We start from the raw sequence: 23493 nt of genomic DNA, 5'->3' as shown, positions 1-23493 counted from the left end.
AAAGGCTGCTCTAAGTCTCACAAAAGTTGTATGGAGGAGCCTTGATGTTTTTAAAATAACGAGACAAATTCCAGCAAAAAGAGAAGAAAGCAGAGTAGGCTGACATTCCAGCATCACCAAGATAGTGATGGCTTCCCCTAGAATCCCTCAGTTAAGGGTCCAAACACTGATGATTTCCTCCAGGTTTTCACTTTCTTTCCCTTGTTCTTTAAGTTTAGGGGACTACCAACCTCAAGTGTGGAGCAGGATAAAGATGGAAGCTTTAGAGGGGGAGCTTTGATTTGACTATCGTCATTCTCCAGCTTACAAGAGGGCTCACCTTAATTCAAACCACTTAAAAAATCTATAAGCCCCTCCATGAGTTGGTCCCAGGTTTAATTTTCTATGATATGGGGAGGTCTATCTGAATCTAATGCTCCAACTCAGCAGATGAAATGTACCTCCCACATCTACACATCTCCCTTCCTCAAGTGTTGTCTCCATTCTCATTTGTTTGTCCAACTTATGTCCACCCATTGAGGTATTACTCAAGGGGTACTCCCTTAGTAACACTTGCATACTATTCCTGAACTATGCAATCCTTTCTAATATCCTCAGTTCACAAATACATTCCTCCTTTGACAGTTTGATGTACTTACCATCTTAATTACTGACTTAAAAACTAACATAAGTAGTTACATCTTATTTAAAAATACAATGCATTTCAATTTCCCTAACTCACTATATATACAGAGAAAAAATTCTAAAAGAATTGAGATGATCAAAAATATTTGCTGAATGAATATATTTCTCCTTATTAATTCACTGACTAAATTGAGAATTTCTTTACAAAAGCCACATTACAATTAAAAAAAAATCCCTAGTTTCCAGAACTTATAAAGTAAAACAACGTGAATACAGCATTAAAGGGGTGAGGAAAAGGAAGGAAGAGAAAGAGAGCTTTCTGGAGTGGAATATCCCCACATGAAGCAGACCACCCAGCTGTCAATAGAAACTATCCTTAGGAATAGACAGAAAAGCATCAAGACAAACAGGGGGAAGTATTAGGAAGATTTTTTTTCTGGATACTTTGTATAAAGTAAGCAAGCTGAAATATAATCATAGACAAGAAATAATCTCTGGGCTCTGAGAAAATTTTTCCCTAGTTCTACAATTGTTGTAGCCTATATATGGTCTCTGAGAATAACTGCTTTGAACCCATAATCGCCAATACTTTCTGACCTTTCTTAATAATAGAAGCTCTATGCCTGACACTATTTCTCATTTGCAAATTCAAATCATCATTAAGTTTTAGTTAATTAACTGAATTTGCTTAGGTCGGACATTATAATTATTAATCTCATTGTTAATATTCTAACAATAAGACTTAAACTATTGCTGGCAAACAGTGTTTTTCACTTCACATAGGCCTATCCTACTAGTAGGACACATGCCAACTCCAACAAAAAGTTAGTCATGTGCTTTTCAGAAGATGAAAGCTTAAGATAAAGGCTGAAAGTGTTTGATGCTGGAAGTGGGAGTGGCATTATATAGGTCTCAGCCAAGACATGTGATAGTCACTGTAGGGAGAGCTGGAAAGAGAAGTCTGTGGCTCTGATTAACCAGCTCCAGCAGACTTGTGAGGGCTAGAGGAAGAATGCTCCTGGTTGTATTATACTGCCTGCTGTGGAGTTTCCAGACCTCCGCCGGCCATTTCCCTAGAGCCTGTGTCTCCTCCAAGAACCTGATGGAGAAGGAATGCTGCCCGCCATGGACGGGTGATGGGAGTCCCTGTGGCCAGCTTTCAGGCAGGGGTTTCTGTCAGAACATCCTTCTGTCCAACGCACCACTTGGGCCTCAATTCCCCTTCACTGGGGTGGATGACCGAGAGTCTTGGCCATCTGTCTTTTATAATAGGACCTGCCAGTGCTCTGGCAACTTCATGGGATTCAACTGTGGAAACTGTAAGTTTGGGTTTTGGGGACCAAACTGCACAAATAGACGCCTCTTGGTAAGAAGAAACATCTTCGATTTGAGCGTTCCAGAGAAGGACAAATTTCTTGCCTACCTCACTTTAGCGAAACATACTATCAGCCCAGACTATGTCATCCCCACAGGCTCCTATGGCCAAATGAATAATGGATCAACACCTATGTTTAGCAACATCAGCATGTATGACCTCTTTGTCTGGATGCACTATTATGTGTCAAGGGACACACTGCTCGGAGGATCTGAGATCTGGAGAGACATTGATTTTGCCCACGAAGCACCAGGTTTCCTGCCTTGGCATAGGCTCTTCTTGTTGCGGTGGGAGCAAGAAATCCAGATGCTGACGGGGGATGAAAACTTCACTGTTCCATATTGGGACTGGAGAGATGCAGAAAGCTGTGACATTTGCACAGATGAATACATGGGAGGTCACCACCCAGCAAACCCTAACCTCCTCAGCCCAGCATCTTTCTTCTCCTCATGGCAGGTAAGATGTGCTGGACAAACAATGTCGGAGCAGAAAGATGCTTTAGCAACTGCCTCCTTGGGCAGGTCTTTATAAAGTTCCCTTCTGACCTTGCCTGCTCAGGATAAAAAAGAAAAAGTCCCCTGTTAAAAGCTCTCGATGTACACACCTTGCATGCTTCCTTTAGAGCACACTTTAGATATTTGTGCGATTATTTGTCTAATATCCTCCACTAGGTTTCTAAACAGCAGTGAACAAAGTACCTGAATCATAATGGTATTTTTCAGCACCTAGTATGATGCCTAGCAAATGGCAACAGCTCACTATGTATTTTGTGAATGAATGAATAAATGCACATTTAAATGATCAAACAAACAAATGATCCAGACTAGTGTTTCTGAATAATAAAATTTTTATTTATTCACAATAAAATTAATATGTTGCAAAAGTTAAAAAATGCAACTCTCTGGCCCTATCCCAGACCCCTTGATCAGAGTCTTCCCAGGAAAGGGTCCTGATGAGGCACAATTTCCTGAATGTCTGTAGTGATTGTTAGCATCAGGAATGTTTGGGGAATACCTATTGGATTATATCTTCATTTTTAAAAATATATAAATATCCTTATACTCAAAATAGGTAATGAAAACAGTTAATATTCGGTGAGCATCTAGCATGTGTGAACCCTGCTGCAAGTGTTTTTGTGCATTAACTCATTGAATACTCTTATTAACCTTTCCCCATTTTAAAGCAATAAAGGTATTAGGTAACTTGCATAAAATCACATAGCTAGTAAGCAACACAAATGATGTTGTTCTCGAATAGTCTGGCTGCATGAGCACTCTATACCATTTCCAAAGATGTGACTGCTGTGGAATCATTAGATAAAAGGATTAGGCCTGTTCTGTCTCGCATTTTCTTTAGGCTGCATAAGTAATTAGTTTTCTTTCCAAATGCTTGAGAATCTTATAAGGTATTACTGTTTTGAAATTGAATTCTTATTTTTTCTATTCTGAATTTTTCATTCTGGATTAGGGGAAAAAGGTAATCCAAGTAATATGTGTTTATTTATCATTGTAAAATCATATACGTGAAAGGAACGTTTTTCTGTGTGTCATCCAAGAATTTCTAATGGAGCACTTTAACTAGCAACACTTTATGGAATTAAGTCCAGCATGTGAATGGGATAGGAAATGGCACTCAGTGCCTCACATTCTGCAGTTGTGAAATGTGAATGACTTTTCCCCACCAAGTTCACATACCTTCCAAAAGGAGCCAATTTAAGTTCACGGACTAATGTCCACTGTATAATTTCTGGTGACATTAAATGTCAACCATTTAGTAAGAATAATGAATATCTTTGTGCAGAAAAGCCTAGAAAAAAATATTCTTGAAAACAATTGATTTCAATGAGCATTCCGACCGCCTATCATAATCTATAAAGTGCAAACTCCTGTCTAGCTCTCACATCCTCTGTTACTGCTTAAAATACTGCCAAGCTTGGACGTGGGATTTTTCAGTCACTTTTAATGCTTTCCTTAACTAGATAGCTTCACTTGATCCTGAAAGACTGGAGCATTGTCTAAATTGCCAAAGACAGCTACAATATCGCATGATCTCACTTATAAGTGAGAGCTAAACCAAGGGTCTGCAAAGGCATATAGAATGGCATACAGGACATTGGAGACTCAGAAGCGGGAGGATGGAAAGTGGGGAGGAATGATAAATTATCGATCAAATACTATGTACACTAATGGAGGTGGCAGGTACACTTAAAGCTCAGACTTTTCCACTATACAAAGCAGTCATGTAACCAAAACTCATTTGTACTTCTAAAACCATTAAAATAAAAAATATATTTAAAAAGCAGCAACATCTACATTTATTCTTAATAGATAAAAATAAATTTACATTTAATTGAATGAGGTATATACCACCAGATGACATCCAGAATTATATGTACATGAGTTTTCCTACATATTTATTAATTATTGAACAGAAGTTTTTTTTTCCTTTTTTTATAATTGTGGTTAATTTTATTATTATCTAGAGAAAAACTTTTGGGTCTAATAAGCGCTGAATTGAAATTGTTAAAATATTAACTTCAACCTTGTTCTATGATTAAAGTGCTATGTAAAACTGGGCAGTCTTTTTAAAACAAAATGAGGAAATGGAGTGGAGGAAGACACTAAAGAAAAATGAGCAAACCACACTCTCACTAAAGAAGATGAAATGATTGAACATTTGCTGTTCACCTACTGATAATCAAGGGGTTACCGATGGCAGAGGCGACAATCAAAACCAACTCACGTGGGCTATTCCCATTCCTTCACACATCCTCTCTGGTTACAGAATCCTTCAAAAATTAAGACTGGTTGCTTATATTGATTTAATTCAGCGATTCTCAGTGTCAAAATCACCTATGGTGCTCAGTTTAAAAAAATCAATCAATCAATAAACTGTCACATGGGTTTAACCACCCCCCAACATCTTGCCAGAAATTCAGATTCTGGTGTTGTGGTGTAAAGTTCAGGTGTCTGTATTTTTAAAACCTTCTCAAGTGATTCTAATGTGTAGCCAGCGCTGAGAATCACTGTTTTAATGAATATAGAGATTGTTTTGGTATCTATTCACTTTCACATTACAAAAACACAGCTTCTGTAATAAACACACCACTAATTTAAATGCTTTTGTCTGAACTGAACACTCAGATTAAGAAATAGTCTATTTTCTGTGAAATAAAATCGAATAGCTTCCAGATGAAGTGAGTTCATTAATACCTTCCAAATTAGCTAGGCTGATAGCCTCTTTCATACAAAAGCTTTCATGGATTTTTTTTATTGGTTTTAAATATCTTTTACTTGACCCAGAAATGGAAGTTTTAGAGATTTGATAGCATGTATTAACTCTAACCTGAGAGACAGTCAATGGTATCTAGTCTAGTGCGGCATTTTATAAAAGACAATAGAGAGTCCTAAAATGGTAGCATGATTTATCCAAGGTCATGCATCTGAAAACTGAGCCAAGTGGCAACCATCTTGCTCCTTATTTATAAGAAGCCAGTTAGGCTCAGAAGAGGTTGAATAAACCACTAATTTCTGGATGTACTATAATTTGACAGGTAGTTGCTTTTGACATTCTTAAAATTCACTTTCCCAGACTACATGGGTGGACAAAGTGATGTAATCATTTTAATGTCATAATGAAAATATTTTATTAGACTTTTATTGGTCCACCTTCCTTACTCAGGTAGAATTGACCTTCTCCCCTTTGTGCCATCGTTATACCTCGCACAGATTATGTGTAATTATGTGTAATAATTTTAAAACCTGTCTGTGTCTACCAGATTGTCAGCTACTCCAAGTCACAAACCATTTCTAAATATTTTTGTATCCACAGAGTGCAGGACTATGATATACATAAAACAGGCTTAATAAATGCATGCTGAATTTAAAAAAATTTAACATCAAAGAAATGTTAGATCCAGTGCTATCATAGGTTAAAAATTAAACTCTATGCTGGTGGATTTCTACGTTTTTGTAGCACTAGATCCCCAGTGGCAAGGATTCAACAATGCTAACAGCAGTCACTTACTCAAATTCATACTTAACACATTTTGTGAAGTTCTGTCTGGCAGTTCTATATATGTGTATAAAGAAGATCAAGCAAATCGCAACATAGCAGAGTGTTATTTAAATGACATTAATAATATTTACCTGGCAGAGTGTTCTACTAAATAAAATAGTATATTAAAAATTAGGTAGTCAGTGTTAGTTTGCTTAAAAACCTTACATTCATAATTTATGCATATTATTTGTTTGTTCATTTATTTACTTATTTTTTTAATGTCCAAAGCTTTTAAAGTAGAAGCTATGTTTGTCTGCAATGAAAATAGTTCATTAGATTTGGAGGTGTGGAGTTGCTTAATAATATTTAAGTACAAACTACCTATGCTCAACACAATTAGATCAAATTTTATACAACCAACAGATAAGCTAGCCTTTAAAAAGAAAAAAATTCAGAAATAGTTGTCATGATGAATTGAAATAAAGAGGCAAAAACATTTCCTAACTGATAGATGTGAGCAAGTTGTGGCCAGGGAATTCACTCATCAGGTGAAAAGCACATCACATGGAAGCAAACAGTTGGAAGAAAAAAAATCACATTTCAGCAGAGAGTCATGGGTTTTAGGTAACCATGACAACAGCTCAGTGAAATAACAGCTTTTCTTTTTTCTTTATGAGAAAAATTCTGTGGAATGTCATATGGTTTACATTTTTTTCCAGATAAATCTCTCATGCCATAACGAAACCTTTGCTCCTAAAATCTTTTAATAGCAGGCAATTTATTGCTATTTGCTTATGTGTAAGAGAACATGATTTAGGCTCACCTTCCCTGTTAATACATCTGTTTCTTCTTTCTATCCCCCCGCCTTTTTTTAACTTGGGACACCTGATTTTTTTTCCCCTAGCATATACTATAAATTAACTGAGTTAAAATACACAAAGAACCATGCTGTTGTTTGAAGACCTGGGCTCAAATTCTACCTCTACCACTTACCAGATTACACTGGACAAGTTATTTAGAATTGTCGACCTCATTTTTAGGTACAATTGCCATATATGTTTGTATGTTTTGTTAATAATAGGACTAAATATAATAAAAAAGTAGAATAATATAGTAAACAGAGTTTAATCTTTTGGGTCACATCAGTATGAATTTGAGTAGACTTATGTAACTTACTTAGTTATAAGACCTTAAGCAAGTTACTTATTCTGAGGCTATTTTAGTCTCTAAAACTAGAATAATATAGCTTAAAATATTACTGTGATGGGTCCTAATATAATATGTTTATGTAAAATGGTCAGTTTATGTAAAATGATTGCCATTGTTTGAGTTTCACGTGTAGAAAGAATAATTATATTTTTAAATTGTATATAAAAGTTAAATATTATAATAATGAATATTCAAACAGTATCATGGCCTCAGAGTTAAAAGAGAATTTGGTGGTCATTCCAATGGTCTTTTATTCAATAATAATTATAATAATTGTCATTATTAAACACTTTATACCTGGCACTATACAAAGTGCTTTACATATGTTAGATTACCTGTTCCTTGATTCGTTATTATAATTCCCCTTTACTAACTTGATTCTCAAAGAACTTGAGCAGCTTGCCTAGGGTCATGTAACTAATAGGGTTAATATCGGAACTATATCTTTCTGACTACCATCATCATTATCTAACAGTTTCTCCTAGCCTGCCTCCTCTTCTGTAGCAAATATAAAGACGATGGTTTGGAGTTAAGTTTTGCAAATTATTTCTGGAACCAGGGCAGATTTTTCTGCTTGTTACTAATACCCCAGTCATTTGAACACTTAGTCACTTGGCAGTTGGCATTTGAGCAAAAATAGTTTTATTCAAACCTCTCTAATTTAACCGAGTCTGCTGTGGGAGTCTTTTAGGCAGCAGGATCTTTTGAAAATATCCTGAGAAGGTGTATTATTCAAAGAGGAATGAAAATGATTTTGTCTATGTGCCTGCTGTGGTGTCTAGTTAATCAAAATTATAAAGGATTCAACACATTACATTCAATGCAAAAGTTAGGTTAGTTTTATTCAACCATGTCTAAGCCATTAATAGGCAGTAATAAATGTAGTGAATATAGCTTCAGGAGCCCTGTGTTTTAGTGCTCTGGTTCAGCAGTTCTAGTTCTCAATTATACATGGTTAAAAGGATAAGGAATGTTATATTATGAAGTATAAGGAAAGCTAGCAACTGACATTTGTTGCCAGGAATTGTTTGTTGAATGGTTTATTTTCATATATTACATCATGTTACAGTTAAAGAAATTGAGACTTAGCCAGTTTAAAAAACATGTTCACTGTCACATTGCTAATAAGTAAATGAACAAGAACTTAAGTCCACATCTAGCTGAATTTCTAGAGCCCAATTTCTTTCTACTATACAATGTTTCAATTCATAAATTATGTCTTAGTGACTAAAAGTTGCGAATAACTTCTCTAAGTATTTCTTCCTAACACAGTGGCAGTCATCCCTAGCGGCTAGTGCACATTCAATTCTATTTGATGACTTAATTGGTTTTTACATGTTTATAGATTGCAGAATCACTGGGTCAGGAGACCAATAAAATAGTCTTGATTAATTTCAACTGTGATGCACACTGTCGATCAGGAAGGCTTTTCACCCCTAAAATATTATTTCGTGTGCCTTGTCTATTGCTCTGAAAATTCTGAATCATGGCATAGAGCTTTATATCCAGTAGCCTTTGTACTCTTCCATACTCAGGCTCAACATCCTCATCATTAAAATAGGGCTAAAAGCATATAAATACACAGAGTAGTTGTGAAAATTTTAGTTAGAAAAGAGAAACTGCTAGGAGAGGGGGACACACCACATCAACAAGGGTACCTGCATAATGAACATTTGTATACCTTACCCTGAATTGTATCCCACATCTTTAAAATAAAAAGAAAAATTTTTTAATGTACACAGAGATACCTTCTTTGTGGCCAAGGACAGAATAAAGGACCCAATATATGTTTAAGAAAAATGGCTTTTAGAATTATATTCTGTGGGAGAGGTTGATATATAACAACTAGAGAAAATGGGCACTCAACACATATTTGTTGTACGAGATTCAGTGACTTATTCATTGATTTTGTTAATTTATCTAACAAGTATTTATTGAGTGTCTACAGAGTGCTACACGCTATTCTAGATTCTGAGAATAAAGAAATAAACAAAAGTATAAACACAAAAAAAATTGTCCTCATGAAGGTTTAATTCCTATAAGAGAGGTAATAATTATTGTTTAATAAATAAAGTTTAACTTGGCTAAAGAACAATGTTATCTCCTCAGTGGCCACAGCCTCCGGTGGAAGCATGTATCTGTGGGAAATAGTCATTGATAGCAGGATGGGCTCTCCTGCACTTCTTCTTTTGCTTAGGATTTATGTCTCAGTGTTTAGTTAATTACTCTGTTCATTAAATCTAAGGTATTGATTTTAAGTGCTGCATTAATTTATATGCCACTGAGGAAAAAATGAAAACATATGACAATTAAATTGTGATATGATGTTTTTAATCACTTAGAATTTTTATTTTATATTTGTCTTAAGAGGTATTTTTAGTCATATATTTTTATCACAGTTTGTTATTTTGCCTACATAAAAGTGAAACTACAAGTAAAATAACTTGGTAAAGAATTTCTGAAACGTCTTTGCATTTAGAGTCAGAGTCTTTTGAGTTAACTTTGTGTTTGTTTTTAGCTATGATCTTAGTCTTGAAATTCTGGATAACCTTATTTTGAATATATGTTTTATAAGTAAAGTCAGAGGGATAATGGAGCAATACACTTAGCTATTTGTCTCTGTTCCTGCAGTCCCTCTGCCTCCTTAGGACAGATTCTTTGCCCTACAGAGTTGAATCTCATCTACCTCTCCCCATCTCCTGGCCCCAGCCTCCCATCCAGTCTCTTCTTCCCCACCACTCTGCCCAGGGTTGCTGGTAGGAGGAAAGAATGAGATTCCACTGTCATTCTTTGTCCATGGTAGAAGCCTTGGTGCAAACCAGAGGAAGGTTGAGGTTGAGTGTAGGCCTCAGTATGTAATGGTTCAGGGCAAAACAGAGGCCCTCCCTGCTGGGAGTGGCAGCACCTTAGGATGGTTAACAGGTGATTGCTCATGGGCCTCTCACCCAGTGTTATGGACTGAATTGTGTCCCACTCAAAATGTACGGGTTGAAGCCCAAAGTGACTGTATTTGAAGACAGGACCTTTAAGGAGGTAATTAAGATTAAATAAAGTCATGAGGGTGGGACTCTAAGCCTATAGTACTAGTGTCCGCACAAGAAGAGAGAGGACACAGAGCTCATTCTCCCTTTATCTTCATACACACAGAGAAGAGACCATGTAAAGACTCAGAGAAAAGTGCCATCTGCAAGCCAGAATGAGAAACTACACCAGATAATTTGATCTTGGAACTGTGAGAAAATAAATGTCTGTTGTTTAAGCCACTCTGTCTGTGGTATTTTGCTATGGAAGCCCAAGCTGACTAATACACCCACCTACCAAAACACATTTTAGTATGGAGGCTTCCATCCCTAGGGAGCCAACTATTCACTGTAGACTGAGATAGTGAGCCCATGGAAACTGGATATTGATTCCCCTACCTCCTATCAGGGTTCCACATTTTCATTTTTCTGTAGGTGCTACAAATTACAGAGCCAATCCTGCCTAGGACATTGTAATATTTACAGGTAAGATATATGAAGAAGGGTCAATAGAACACCAAAAAGTAACAGCCAGAGAGACAGACAAAAAAAAAAAACAACAACAAAAAGAATGTGGTTATAGAAACCAATAGATAGAGGGATGTGCTTTGTGAAGGTGGAAATGGCCAACTGCGCCCAATGCTGTGTTAAAATGAGGACTGGCAGGGATATTTGGCTTTTAGAATATGGAGTCTTTGCAGTTTTGCAACAAAGTCATTGGTAAAAAGATGAAAGCGGAAACTCACTGGAGTGTCTTTGTGTGTGAATGAGTAGTAAAGAAATGGAAGTTTCATTTAAGACAGTGTTTTTTGTTTGTTTATTTGTTTGTTTTTAAGATTTGAGTCCTTAATCAGACAGTCTTTATTCAAGTATTCACTCTCCCAGTTTTATAAACTGTGTATGTTTGATGAAGTCATTTAACCTCCATAGCCTGTTTTCTCATTTATAAGAGGGAGATAACAAAAGAACTCATCTCATAGAATTATTGATTTATTGTTATTGCATTACACACCAGAATTTTTAAATGTCTACCATGTGTCAAGCACCATACTACAACATGAGAATACAAAGTGAACAAGATAAATGCAGTTCTTATTTTTATGAAGCTTACAATCTATAAGCATAGTTATGAAGATTAAATATGCACACTATATTGCTTTATTCATTCATTAAAAAATATTAGCACCTTATTGAGCATTTTAAGTAACTCACCTTTTAGTGGAGTGGGGCTCAGAAGTGTGTGTAGGTCAGACAGTAAAGTAATACATAAAATAAAGAAATGGATATGTAGTGTATTACAAAGTGCTAAGTTCACAGGTAAAGTAGAAATCAGTGATGTGCAGCGAATGTTTAACAACTGTTCTCAGCGGGGAGTGGGAAAGTAGAGAGGGATGATTCTGACTTGCCAGTTGATGTGGTATAAATACTTGACAATAGTGAATCTCAATTTTATTAGTAGCCCATACTCATTCCTCTTGTCCTCTGAACTCCCAACAACCAAACACAAAGGAAGCTAAAGGTCTAGGGAGCCAGTTATTACAATCCCTAAAACTCAACTTTCCGGAACACAGATCTAGGTGTGGAAGGATAAAGGCTGAATAGTCGGGCACAATAACAATATTCAGCACAAGATCAGAGAGGCCACAAGGTTGCTGCATCAGGAGGGATATAAGGGTCATTTTAGAGCTTGGACATTTATTGTGGCTGGAAGTTACCAACTTACTAACTTAATTTCTTACCAGAAAGTATCTAATTTTATATTTAGCTATCACCATTACAGTTCACAGAATTAAACAGGTTTTCTTTTTACTGTTACCTCAGAAACTTGTAGTCAGTATTATCTGTCTTCGATGGATATTCCAAAGTCATTCTTTAGTTAGGTTTTCGTGATTCTTTCTTTTTCACCACCAAGTACCAAAATTAATTTCTTTTTGTGAATGATTTCTATACTTAAACAAGTTTCATTTTCATTTTGGGCTACTGCACTTGGACTGTCAATTTACCTGAAGGTTTCCAGGGCCTGGTTTGTCTCAGAGCCTTGTACTCTTCAGCACAGGGAATCACTTTAAAGTGGCTTGCGTCTTATGACATCACATGTTAAAAAACCCATCCAAGCCGGGCTCGGTGGCTCAGCCTGTAATCCCGCGCCTTTGGGAGGCTGAGGTGAATGGATTGCCTGAGCCCGCGGGTTCGAGACCCGCCTCTGCAGCGAGACTTCATCTCTACAATAAATTTTAAAAATCAGCCGGGCGTGGTAGCGCATGCCTGTAAGTCCAGCTACTCGGAAGGCTGAGGTGGAAGGATCGCCGGAGCCCAGCAGGTCGAGGCTGCAGTGGCCGGGAGCAGCCACTTGCACTCCAGTCTGGGTGACAGAGTGAGACTCCAACTCAAAGAAAAAAAAAAAAACCATCTATGCTAGGAACTGAATGAGAAGAACCCAATACACAGAGAAAGTAGACACAGCTCTGTTCTGCCACACAACTAAATCACATATTCCAGTGTTTGTCATTTAATGTGCTTATTTAATATTAGTTATTATTTTTAGTGAAACTTTCCTCCACAAGGCATCACTTCCTGAAGTATGGTTATATTTAAAAGGGCAATATGTAAAGTCACTTCTCTCTTCCCTAAATGATTTGACCAGGTTATAACAGTTTATGTTAAATTAAAGACATTTCATATCCAGAGCTAGTCACAAGCTAGATACAGGACTCGAATCTGTTTTTTACTTTAACCTAGTAGCTTCCTTTTAAAAAACTTGAATGAGTCTATGAGTCTAGTTATAAATATATGAAATGGAGTCAGAAAACTTGTTTTGGAGTGACAACACTTCTGTTTAATTTCCATGTAACCTGGGAAATGTCACTTACCTTCTCTGAATCTCATCTTTCTTATAAAGGTGGAACATATTGCTATGTGATTTGAGTGAATCAATGCATGCCCACATCATGTGTGCTTAAAACTTTTTCTTGCAAAAACGTAAGAAATTGAGGACAGAGCTTAAGTTGGTGGCCGACAGGTCAGGCTGTAAAAACCTCCATGGAGGCAAGTGAAAAGTGTGAGTAGACAGGTAATGGTGGGAGCATGAAAGTCCATCTGAGGGGATACTCAGCTGCATGCACTCCGGTTCCCCTCTGAGGGTGACTGCAAGCCCCCACCACCCTGAAATTACAGCACAGCTCCCAAGATTGCAGCAGAAACATCTGCTGCCTTCAGGAACATGCCTGAGAAAAGTCTACTGAATCCAGCTGATTCCCAGCACCTGGCACCCAATGCACACCATCACCTGGCATACCAGACACGCTGGAGCACAGGATTTGATTATTGAAGAGAGACCATCAGGGGAATCTGGAGAGAGGAATACATGCTTGGTGAAGAGCCGCCCACCGCAGCCATTTTCCAGGCTTAGATTTGTATTGCTCTGCTCAGCTCCCCCCTCCCCCAGTCTCCAACTTGCCACACTGACAAACTATTGCCCCAAGTGCTCCCTTATCATTGAAGTAGGAGAGAAAACTAACAAGGCACTGGAAGGGGCTGCGGACGGAGCCCAGAGATCCAATTTCTGTGAATGGCAGATCAACTACTCAGGGCCGGATCATGGTCCAGAGGAAATATCCTGAGAGCACAAACTTCAGAGGAACCAGAAGAGTGCTGAGTCCAGGCACCCCACCTCCTACCGTGATCCAGCTGTGGGACAAAGGGTGTGGCCAGAAAAGGACAAGGAAGAACTCTAAAGAGATCAGTGGTGAGTCCGGGGCTGATTCAAACCCCCTGCTCCCCAGCAATGCTCTGAACGTCAGGCCCACACAGCTAGGCCACAACTTAGAAGAACAAACCCAGACAGAACCTGGACATCAGTCACAATAGAACACCATTCCAGGATAGACCTGGCTGGGGCAACCTGGTGAGAATACATGCTTGGGGAAGAGACTATCCTGCACATCCCCAACAGATATCTCCCTGACCATACGAGAGTGGGAGGGGAGGACTGCAGTCCCACCCATCTCCACTGTCCCTTCTCCCTCCCTGCTTCATTCCCTGAGGTGAGAGTGAAAGAGGTAGCTCTGAAGGAGAGATCTGATTAGAGAAGCAATTATAGAGCCTGCCACAAGAGGACAGGTTTTTTGGTCTTTGTTTCTGTTTTCTGTTTTGCTCTGTGTTTTTGTTTTTGTTTTTTTTTAATTTTCAATTAGTATTTAATTAAAAAATGTTTCTGTTTGTTAGTTCATCTATTTTTAAAATATTTTTCCTTTGTACATGAATGTGTATATGAGACTTTGACCTGCATCCCCTCCTAAAATTTTTTAACTTTTCTTTCTGCTTTTATTTGTCATTCTCTGTTTATGTATTTATGTGAATGATTGAATATTCATCTTTTTATGTTGTTGTTGGTTTTTGCTCTTTTGTTCTTCTGGGAGTTTTTGTATATTCATTTTTTGTAAGTTAAGGTGTGTGTCAACATATGTGTGAGGGATCCAGCTGAATCCCCCCCTTTTTTTCTCATTTTTATTTTTCCTTATTCTCCCCCCTTTGGTCTTTTTGTCTTTCTTCTCTATTCACTTTGTACTAGGCATGTGTGTGTGTTGGTTTAGTTTTCTTGGGGTTTTTCTGTTGTTGTGGTTTGTTTTATCTCGCCTTGTTATTGCAGATTATTTTGTAGTTTGGGTTGGTTTCTGCTTTGTATCATCATATAGAGTGGTGGTAGTGACTGGATCTCAGGAAAAACATACCACAATAAGTGAACATTTTAATTTGCAAGTAGTGTCTGACTCCTAGCACCCCATCCCCAACTTTACTTGGATTTCAAAAACTACAAGAGATAGCAAAACTTCCCATCCACCATCCTATTTCAAAATAGAACAAATCCAGAGCCTGGATCAGGGAAGAATAGAGAACTGAGCAACCATCAGAAGGGAAAGCTTCTTCCACTGATACTGAGTAACAGAACTAAAGAAAAAAAATAAGAGATCTGTCACAGATGAGGAAAAGTCAAAGGAAGACCTCAGGCAATTCCAAGTCTACCAAAGGCAAAACTCCTGAGAAATCAGACCTTGGTCTCCAAACAATGGAAGTCACCAACTACTGGCCCCAGAATACAACAGGGATCAGGGAATGCTTGGAAAGAGTGAATAAGACTCAAGAAAGACAAGATGCAACACTGAAAGAACTTGTAACAGAGATTCTGGCAATAAAAAGTTTCATCCAGGAAATAAATAACAAGATGACAAGCATGGGAAGCAGAATTAATCTAGCTGAAGAAATAATCTCAGAACTCGAAGGCCAGAACATGGAATCATCCTGATCTATAAAAAACATAGAAAGAAGACTCAGAAAGAAAGAACAAAGCCTATAAGAGATGTGTGATTATATCAAGAGGCCAAACCTATGCCAATTGGTATCTCTGAAGAAGAAAGGGAAAATGAGAACAACTTGGAACAAGTATTCCAGGAGGAAATCCAAGAAAATTTTCCCCATCTCACCAGAGATGTGACCAGCCAATCACAAGAGATACAGAGAAATCCCACAAGACATCAAATGAGAAGACCAATGCCTAGACACATAGTAATTTGCCTACACAAAGTAGGCACAAAAGAAAAAATCCTAAAGTCAGCAAGAGAGAAACATCAGAGTACCTACTGGAGAAAACCAATCAGAATAGCAGCAGACTTATCGGCAGAAACACTACAAGCAAGAAGGTACTGGAGACCTATATTCAAAGTCCTCAAAGAAAAACAATTTCAACCAAGAATTTCCTATCCAGCCAAGCTCAGCTTCATTAGTGATACAGAATTAAAATCCTTCCCAGACATCAAATCTCCAAGAGATTATGTAGCTTCCAGACCAGCTCTATAGGAGACACTTAAAAAGGTATTAAGCACAGAAAAAAAGGGAAAAAAAAGAATCACCACACACTTTCCAAGAGAATAGCAGAGCACAGAATCAATAGAGAATACAGTGCAATAAGAAACTTGAAAACACATGCATACATTAACCCCAAAGCCAAAAGAAAATAAGCAAACAAAGAAAAAACTTTATAAGAACCTCATGACAGGCATAAGCAATCACATTCCAATAATCAACCTGAATGTGAATGGACTAAATGCACCACTGAAAAGACACAGAATGGCAGACTGGATAAGAAACCATGACCCCAGTATTTGCTGCTTCCAGGAGACTCATCTCACGACAAGGGGTGCACATAGACTCAAAGTTAAAGAATGGAAAATGAGTTCTCAGGCAAATGAATCACAAAGGAAGGCAGGGGTTGCGATCTTAATATCAGACAAAACAACCTTTAAGCTATCAAAAATTTTAAAAGATGCAAAATGACACTATATAATGATAAAAGGTTCAATCCATCAACAAAAAATATCCATCCTAAACATATATGCACCCAACACAGGAGCACCAGCATTTATGAAGCAACTACTAAATAAACTAAAAAAATACAGACTCTAACACTATTATAGCAGGAGACTTGAATACCCCACTGACAGCCCTAGATATATCATTGAGGCAAAAAATCAACAAGGAGATCCAGAAACGAAGTTTGACATTTGACCAAATGGACTTAGTAGATAACTACAGATTATTCCACCCAACAACCAGAGATATACATTCTACTCATAACCACATGGAACATACTCCAAGATTGATCACATCCTTAGCCATAAATAAAGCATAAACAAGTACCATATGGTTGAAATCTTGCCATGCACATTATTAGACCACAGTGTAATAAAAATAAATACCAAAACAAACAACATTTCCCCAGGGTCCACAAAGATATGGACAGCATGATGTTGAACAATGAATAGGTCAGCACTGAAATCAGAGAAGAAATTGAAAGATTCCTGGAAAAAAATGAAAATGAAGAAACATCTTACCAAAACCTCTGGGATGCCATGAAATCAGTTCTCAGAGGGGAATTTATATTTCTATGAGCACACATCAAGAAAATAGAAAGATGGAGAGCCTAACAAATCACCTAAGAGAGCTGGAAGGAGATCACCAAAACCCCACTTTAGCAGAATAATCCAAATCACAAAAATAAGAGCCCAAATATGGGACATAGAAGACAAAAATACCATAGAAAACATCAACAAAACAAAAAGCTGGTTCTTTGAAAGAATTAACAAGATTGATGAGTCCCTAACCAGAATGACCAAGAAAAAGAGAGAAAAAGTCCAAAAACACAATCAGAAATAGAAAAGATCAAATCACAAGTGACCCTGAAGAAATACAAAAGATTATGAGAGATTACTATGTACACATATGGAAACAAACTTGAAAACCTAGATGAAATGGAGGACTTTCTGACATCACACAACCTCCCCAGGCTAAAACAAGAAGACACTGAGACACTGAATAGACTAAAAACAACCCAGAAATTTGACTCTGTAATACAAAAACTACCTACTAAAAAAAACCCTGGACCGAATGGCTTTCTAGCAGAATTCTACAAAACATACAAGGAAGAACTGATACCAATCCTACTAAAAGTATTCTAGACAATTGAGAAAGATGGAATTCTTCCAAAATCATTTTATGAAGTAAACATCACACTGATACCCAAAACGGGTAAAGATCCAATGAAGAAAAAGAACTTCAGGCCAATATCCCTTATGAACATAGATGCAAAAATCCTTAACAAGATTCCAGCAAATCAGATCCAAAAACATATTTCAAAAACCATCCACCATGACCAAGTAGGCTTCATCCCCAGGATGCAGGGCTGGTTCAACATTTGCAAGACCATAAATGTAATTAAATACATCAACAGATGTAAAAACAAGAACCACATGATTATCTCATGAGATGCAGAAAAAGCTTTTGATAAAATCCAGCCTCCCTTCTTGATAAAACCCTCAAACACCTATGTATAGAAGGAAGATACCTAAAAATAGTAAGCACCATCTACGACAAACTCACAGTTAACATATTGCTAAATGGAGAGAAACTAGAAACATTTCCTCTGAAAACTGAAACAAGACAAGGCAGCCCACTCTCACCCTCTTGTTCAATATTGTGCTGGAAATCCTAGATCAGGCAATTAGACAACAGAAGGAAATCAGGGGTATTCAAATAGGAAAAGAGGAAGTCCAGTTATCCCTCTTTGCTGATGATATGATCCTATACCTTGAAAATCCAAGAGAATCTGTCAAAAACCTGCTTGCACTGATAAAGGACTTCAGCAAAGTCTCAGGGTACAAAATAAATGTGCAAAAGACAGTTGCATTCCTATACACCAACCACAAGTAGGCAGAGACCCAAATAAAAAACATGATCCCATCACAATAGCCACTAAAAAAATGAAATACCTCAGCATCTTCCTAACTAGAGAAGTGAAAGATCTTTACAATGAGAATTACAAAACACTGCTTAAAAAAATCCAAGAGGACAGAAACAAATGGATTATTCCATGCTCATGGAATCATGGAAGAATCAACATGGTTAAGATGTCTATCCTACCAAAGGCAATCTACAGATTCAACGCAATACCCATTAAGTTACCAACATCATTCTTCTCAGACCTGGAAATGACAATACAGAAATTCATATGGAAACATAAATGACCACAAACAAAACAATCCTTAGCAAAAGAAACAAAGTAGGAAATATCACACTTCCTGATTTCAAACTTTACTATAAGGCTATGGTAATCAAAACAGCCTAGTATTGGTACAAAAACAGGCACATAGACCAATGGAACAGGATAGATATTCCAGAGGCAAAGCCTCAATTCTTCCACCAACTCATCTTTGACAAAGCCTCCAACAACAACAACAACCACTGGGGAGAGGAGAACCTATTCACCAAATGGTGCTGGGAATACTGACTGACCACATGCAGAAGATTGAAACAGGACCCCTACCTATCACCATACACAAAAATTAACTCTAAATGGATCAGACCTAAACGTAATTACAACTTCATACTATAATAATCTTAGAAAATGCAGGAGACACCCTTATGGAAATTGGAACTGGGAACCAATTCCTATTCAGAACCCTAAAGGCCAATACCTTAAGAAATAAGATAGACAACGGAACCTCATCAAATTAATGAGCTTCTGCAAAAGAAACCATCAAGAGAGCAGAGAGACAGCCCACAGAATGGGAAAAAAATATCTGCCAACTGTATACCTGACAAAGGCATCTAGGATCTACAAGGAACTCAAATGCACTAAAAGGAAAAAAACAAACAGCCCCTATAAAAAGTGGGCAAAAGACATGAATCGACACTTCTCAAAAGAAGATATATGGATAGCCAACAGACACACGCAAAAGTAGTCAGCCTCACTCATCATCAGAGAAATGCAAATCAAAGCCACTTTGAGATACCACCTAACCCCTGTAAGAATGGCCATCATTAATTAAGAAAACAACAGATGCTGGTGAGATGTAGAGAAAAAGGAACACTTCTACACAGCTGGTGGGAATGCAGACTAGTACAACCTCTTTGGAAGACATTGTGGCAATTTCTGAAAGAACTAGAAATTGACCTTCCATATGAACTAGCAATTCACCTATTGGGAATATACCCAGAGGAACTCAAATTATTCTATGAATAAGATATCTGCACACGTATGTTTGTTGCAGCTCTATTCACAATAGCAAAAACATGGAACCAACCATGTTGCCCATCGAAGCTGAACTGGATTTATAAAAATGTGGTACCTATAAACAATGGAATATTAAGCACCCATAAAGAAGGACAAATACATGCACTTTGTAGCAACTTGGGTAGATTAGGAGTCAATCATACTCAGTGATTTATCACAGAAACAAAGAACTGAGTTCCATATGTTCTCACTCATAAGCTGACCTTGAATAATTATAATGCTATAAGATAGTGATTGGCAGTAGTGGAAAAGTGTCAGGGGAGGAGGGTGGGATTGGCTGTTGAGGAAAACTGCTAGGGGAGAGGGGCATACCTCATCAGCAAGGGTACCTGCAGGATCAATGTTTATATACCTAACCCTGAATTGTACCCCACATCTTTATAACTTAAAAAAGTGAGAAATGATTATTTTAAGATGATGATTCTGCAAAGAAAATCACCCTGGTTCTATCTAAATTAAAGGGTCATAGAAATTGCTATGCTTTAGAAAAGTGTTGTTCTGCACATCAAGAAAAAAAAGACATTACTAATGGGAAATTTTATGGAAAAAGCACAAAGTAGAATTATTTCCAGTTCTTGGCATTCTGAATTTAATATGGATTAATATTGTGGCACTACTACCTATTGAACATTTACTCTTGACCACACCACATGCCATGGGATTTATAGTCACAGTGTTGACTGTCTCTATGGTTATCAACCCCAGCTTCAGCACCTGACTCAGTGCTTGACATATGATAGGGGTTTTATAAATATTTATTGAATTCATGGTCTTATCAAATATTTATAAAATTATATGAAGTAGTTTGTGTTATTATCATTTGAAAGTTGAGGCCTTAGCAGTTTAAGTCATTTCTTAACTGATAGATACAAGACTATAACCCTGGTTTAGGTTTTAGCTTTCATGGATTATTCAGCAGCCTTCAGAAAACTGCTTCCTTCAATAAAATTCTTTAAAATACAGTCATGGACCACATAACAACACTGTGATCAATGACAGACTGTATATATAACAGTGGTCCCATAAGATTATTATGGAGTTGAAAAATTTCTATCACCTGGTAACATTGTAGTAGACATAATATCATAGTGCAAACACATTGCTCATATGTTTGTGGTGATGCTGGTGTAAATAAATCTAGTGAGCTGCAAATCATGTAAAAGTCTAGCACATACAATTATGTGCAGTAGATAATACTTGATAATGATAATAATCAAGTTTCTGATTTATGTATTTACTTACTATACTTTTATTGTTATTTTAGAGTATACTCCTTTTATTTATATAAAAAAAGTTAGCTATAAAACAGCCTCAGGCAGGTTCTTCAGGAGTTATTCCAGAAGAAGGCATTAAGGTCATAGGAAATGACAGCTCCATGTGTGTTATTGCCACCTTCCAGTGGGACAAGATGCACAGGTGGAAGATAATGATATTGATGATTCTGACCCCATGTAGGCCTAGGATACTGTGTATGTTTGTGTTTTAATTTTTAACAGAATTTTTTAAAAGTAAAAATGATTAAAAAAATTTTAATTAGGGAAAAGCTTGTAGAATAAGTATATAATAAAAGAAAATATGTTTACACTTCCACAATGTGCTTGAGTTTTAAGCTAAGTATTATTACAAAAGAGTCAAAGTTTTTAAAAAAATAAAAAGTTAATTAGGTAAAAAAGTCACAGTAGGCTAAGGTTAATTTATTACTAAAGAAAGAAAAATATTTTTATAAATTTAGTGTAGCCTAAGTGTTTTAAAGTCCACAGTAGTGTATAGTAATGTCCCAGGCCTTCACATTTGCTTACCACTCAGTGACTCATCAAAAGCAACTTCTAGTCTTGCAAGCTCCATTCATTGTGCCTAATATATACTGATGTCCATTTTTTATTTTTACTGTACCTTTTCTATGTTTAATTGCTTAGATTTGCAAATACCATTGTGTTATAATTGCCTACAATATTCAGTACAGTGACATGCTGTACAGGTTTTTAGTCTAGAAGCCATAAGCCCAGGTTTGCGGAAGTACATTTAAGGATGTTTGCACAATGACAAAATTGCTTGACAACACATTTCTCAAAACACATTCCGTTGTTAAGCAATGCATGACTGTATTAATATAATAATTATAACTTTATAAAGGGGATAATCAGGAGTTCCAACCCTTCTACCTTCTCTTGACTCAGAGTTGATGACACTCTCTTTAACATGAAAGTGTTTTGTACAGATTGTCTGTAGCCGACTGGAGGAGTACAACAGCCGTCAGACTTTATGCAATGGAACTCCTGAGGGACCATTACTGCGCAACCCTGGAAACCATGACAAAGCCAGGACTCCAAGGCTCCCTTCTTCAGCTGATGTGGAATTTTGCCTAAGTTTGACCCAGTATGAATCTGGTCCCATGGATAAAGCTGCCAATTTCAGCTTTAGAAATACACTGGAAGGTAATCTTGTTTTTACTCACTTGCTTTTTTCTTTCTGAGTTCACATTTATAATCTGTTATCCAAAATCCTGGGTCCAGAGTTTTTTGAGAATTGAGAATTTTCTGAGCTGAGTAAGGATATGTTGTATACACCTATATTGATAATAACCTTAGCAGACTCTGGACAGCACATCATAATCCAGCACATTAGCAATGCTTCAGGAACTGGGCATGGTGGCTTGCACCTGTAATCCCAGCTGCTTGGAAGATTGAGGCAAAGGATCCCTTGCACCCAGAAGGCTTCAGTGAAATGTATGAATATGCCCACCTTGGGAATATTCACCAGCCTAATGGTGAATAAAGAGATCTTTTCACTAAAAGAGTATTGGTGCAAAACAAATTAACTCCATATTTAGAGTTTTTTATATTGTGAAATTATAGATATAGAACCATGGACAGCTGATCTTTTTCTAAATTCTAGTGTTCTTTTTTTCTCTTTAGCTTAAAATATTCTAGACAGTGGGTTTTTTGTGTTATATCCATTCTTTCAACCATAATAAGAATGCAACTCATATGTGGTCTGACAATTAAATTCGAGAACTCATCCTAGAAGAACTACCTCATTGATGAATAAAACTACTGTCATCTTCAAAGTACTCCCCTTGGGCAGCTATGCACTGATGCCACTGCCTAGTTCATTGGTCAAAGCAATTATGAAACTGTCTGGAATAGCCATCAGAGCTGTTATAAGCATGTCAGAGTTTGAATTTGAGCAATGAGCAAACATTAGCTTTCTTGTTAAACTTGGCAAGAGTGGAAGTGAAATCAGAGATATGTTAGTCCACATTTATGGGGATAATGCCATGAAGAAAGCAGCAGTGTACAAGTGGAGTAAAAGTTTTTCTAAGGGAAGAGAAAGAGTCACTGATGAAGAAGGGTCAGGATGGTCAGTAACAAGTAGAACTGACAAAAACATTGCAAAAATTTGTCCAATTACGCTTCAAAATCATAGGCTGACTGTGAGAAGCATAGTAGACCAAATAAATCTCAGTAGAGAAATGGTCAGGAAAGTTAGCTGAAAATCTTGGCATGAGAAAGGTGTGAGCAAAAGTGGTCCTGAAGGAGCTCTTGCATCACAACAATCCACCAGTTCATACAACACTGTCCATAAGGGAGTTTTTAGCCAGTAAACAAATAAATGTACTATAACACCCTCACCACTTACCT

At 37.1% G+C, this 23493-nt stretch overlaps 1 protein-coding gene across 1 annotated transcript; it reads left to right on the top strand.

Moving 5' to 3' along the window:
• Window positions 1–1143: 1143 nt before the first annotated feature.
• On the top strand, window positions 1144–22772 carry TYR (tyrosinase). Its single transcript, XM_008053329.1, has 3 exons — window positions 1144–2455; window positions 22071–22287; window positions 22768–22772. Exons 1-3 carry the CDS (start codon window positions 1637–1639, stop codon window positions 22770–22772), a joined length of 1041 nt encoding a protein of 346 aa, XP_008051520.1. The 5' UTR covers window positions 1144–1636.
• The last annotated feature ends 721 nt before the right edge of the window (window positions 22773–23493 follow it).

This window comes from Carlito syrichta, unplaced genomic scaffold (genome assembly GCF_000164805.1).
Source record: "Carlito syrichta isolate Samal-C Ts95f unplaced genomic scaffold, Tarsius_syrichta-2.0.1 Scaffold288072, whole genome shotgun sequence".
NCBI classification, from domain to species: Eukaryota; Metazoa; Chordata; class Mammalia; order Primates; family Tarsiidae; genus Carlito; species Carlito syrichta.
This window is presented reverse-complemented; position numbering and strand designations above follow the sequence as displayed.

Coding starts and splice junctions, on each gene's coding strand:
- TYR (XM_008053329.1), top strand. CDS start 1,637: ATGCTCCTGGTTGTATTATACTGCCTGCTGTGGAGTTTCCAGACCTCC. Junction 2,456..22,070: donor CTTTCTTCTCCTCATGGCAG/GTAAGATGTGCT, acceptor TGTTTTGTACAG/ATTGTCTGTAGCCGACTGGA.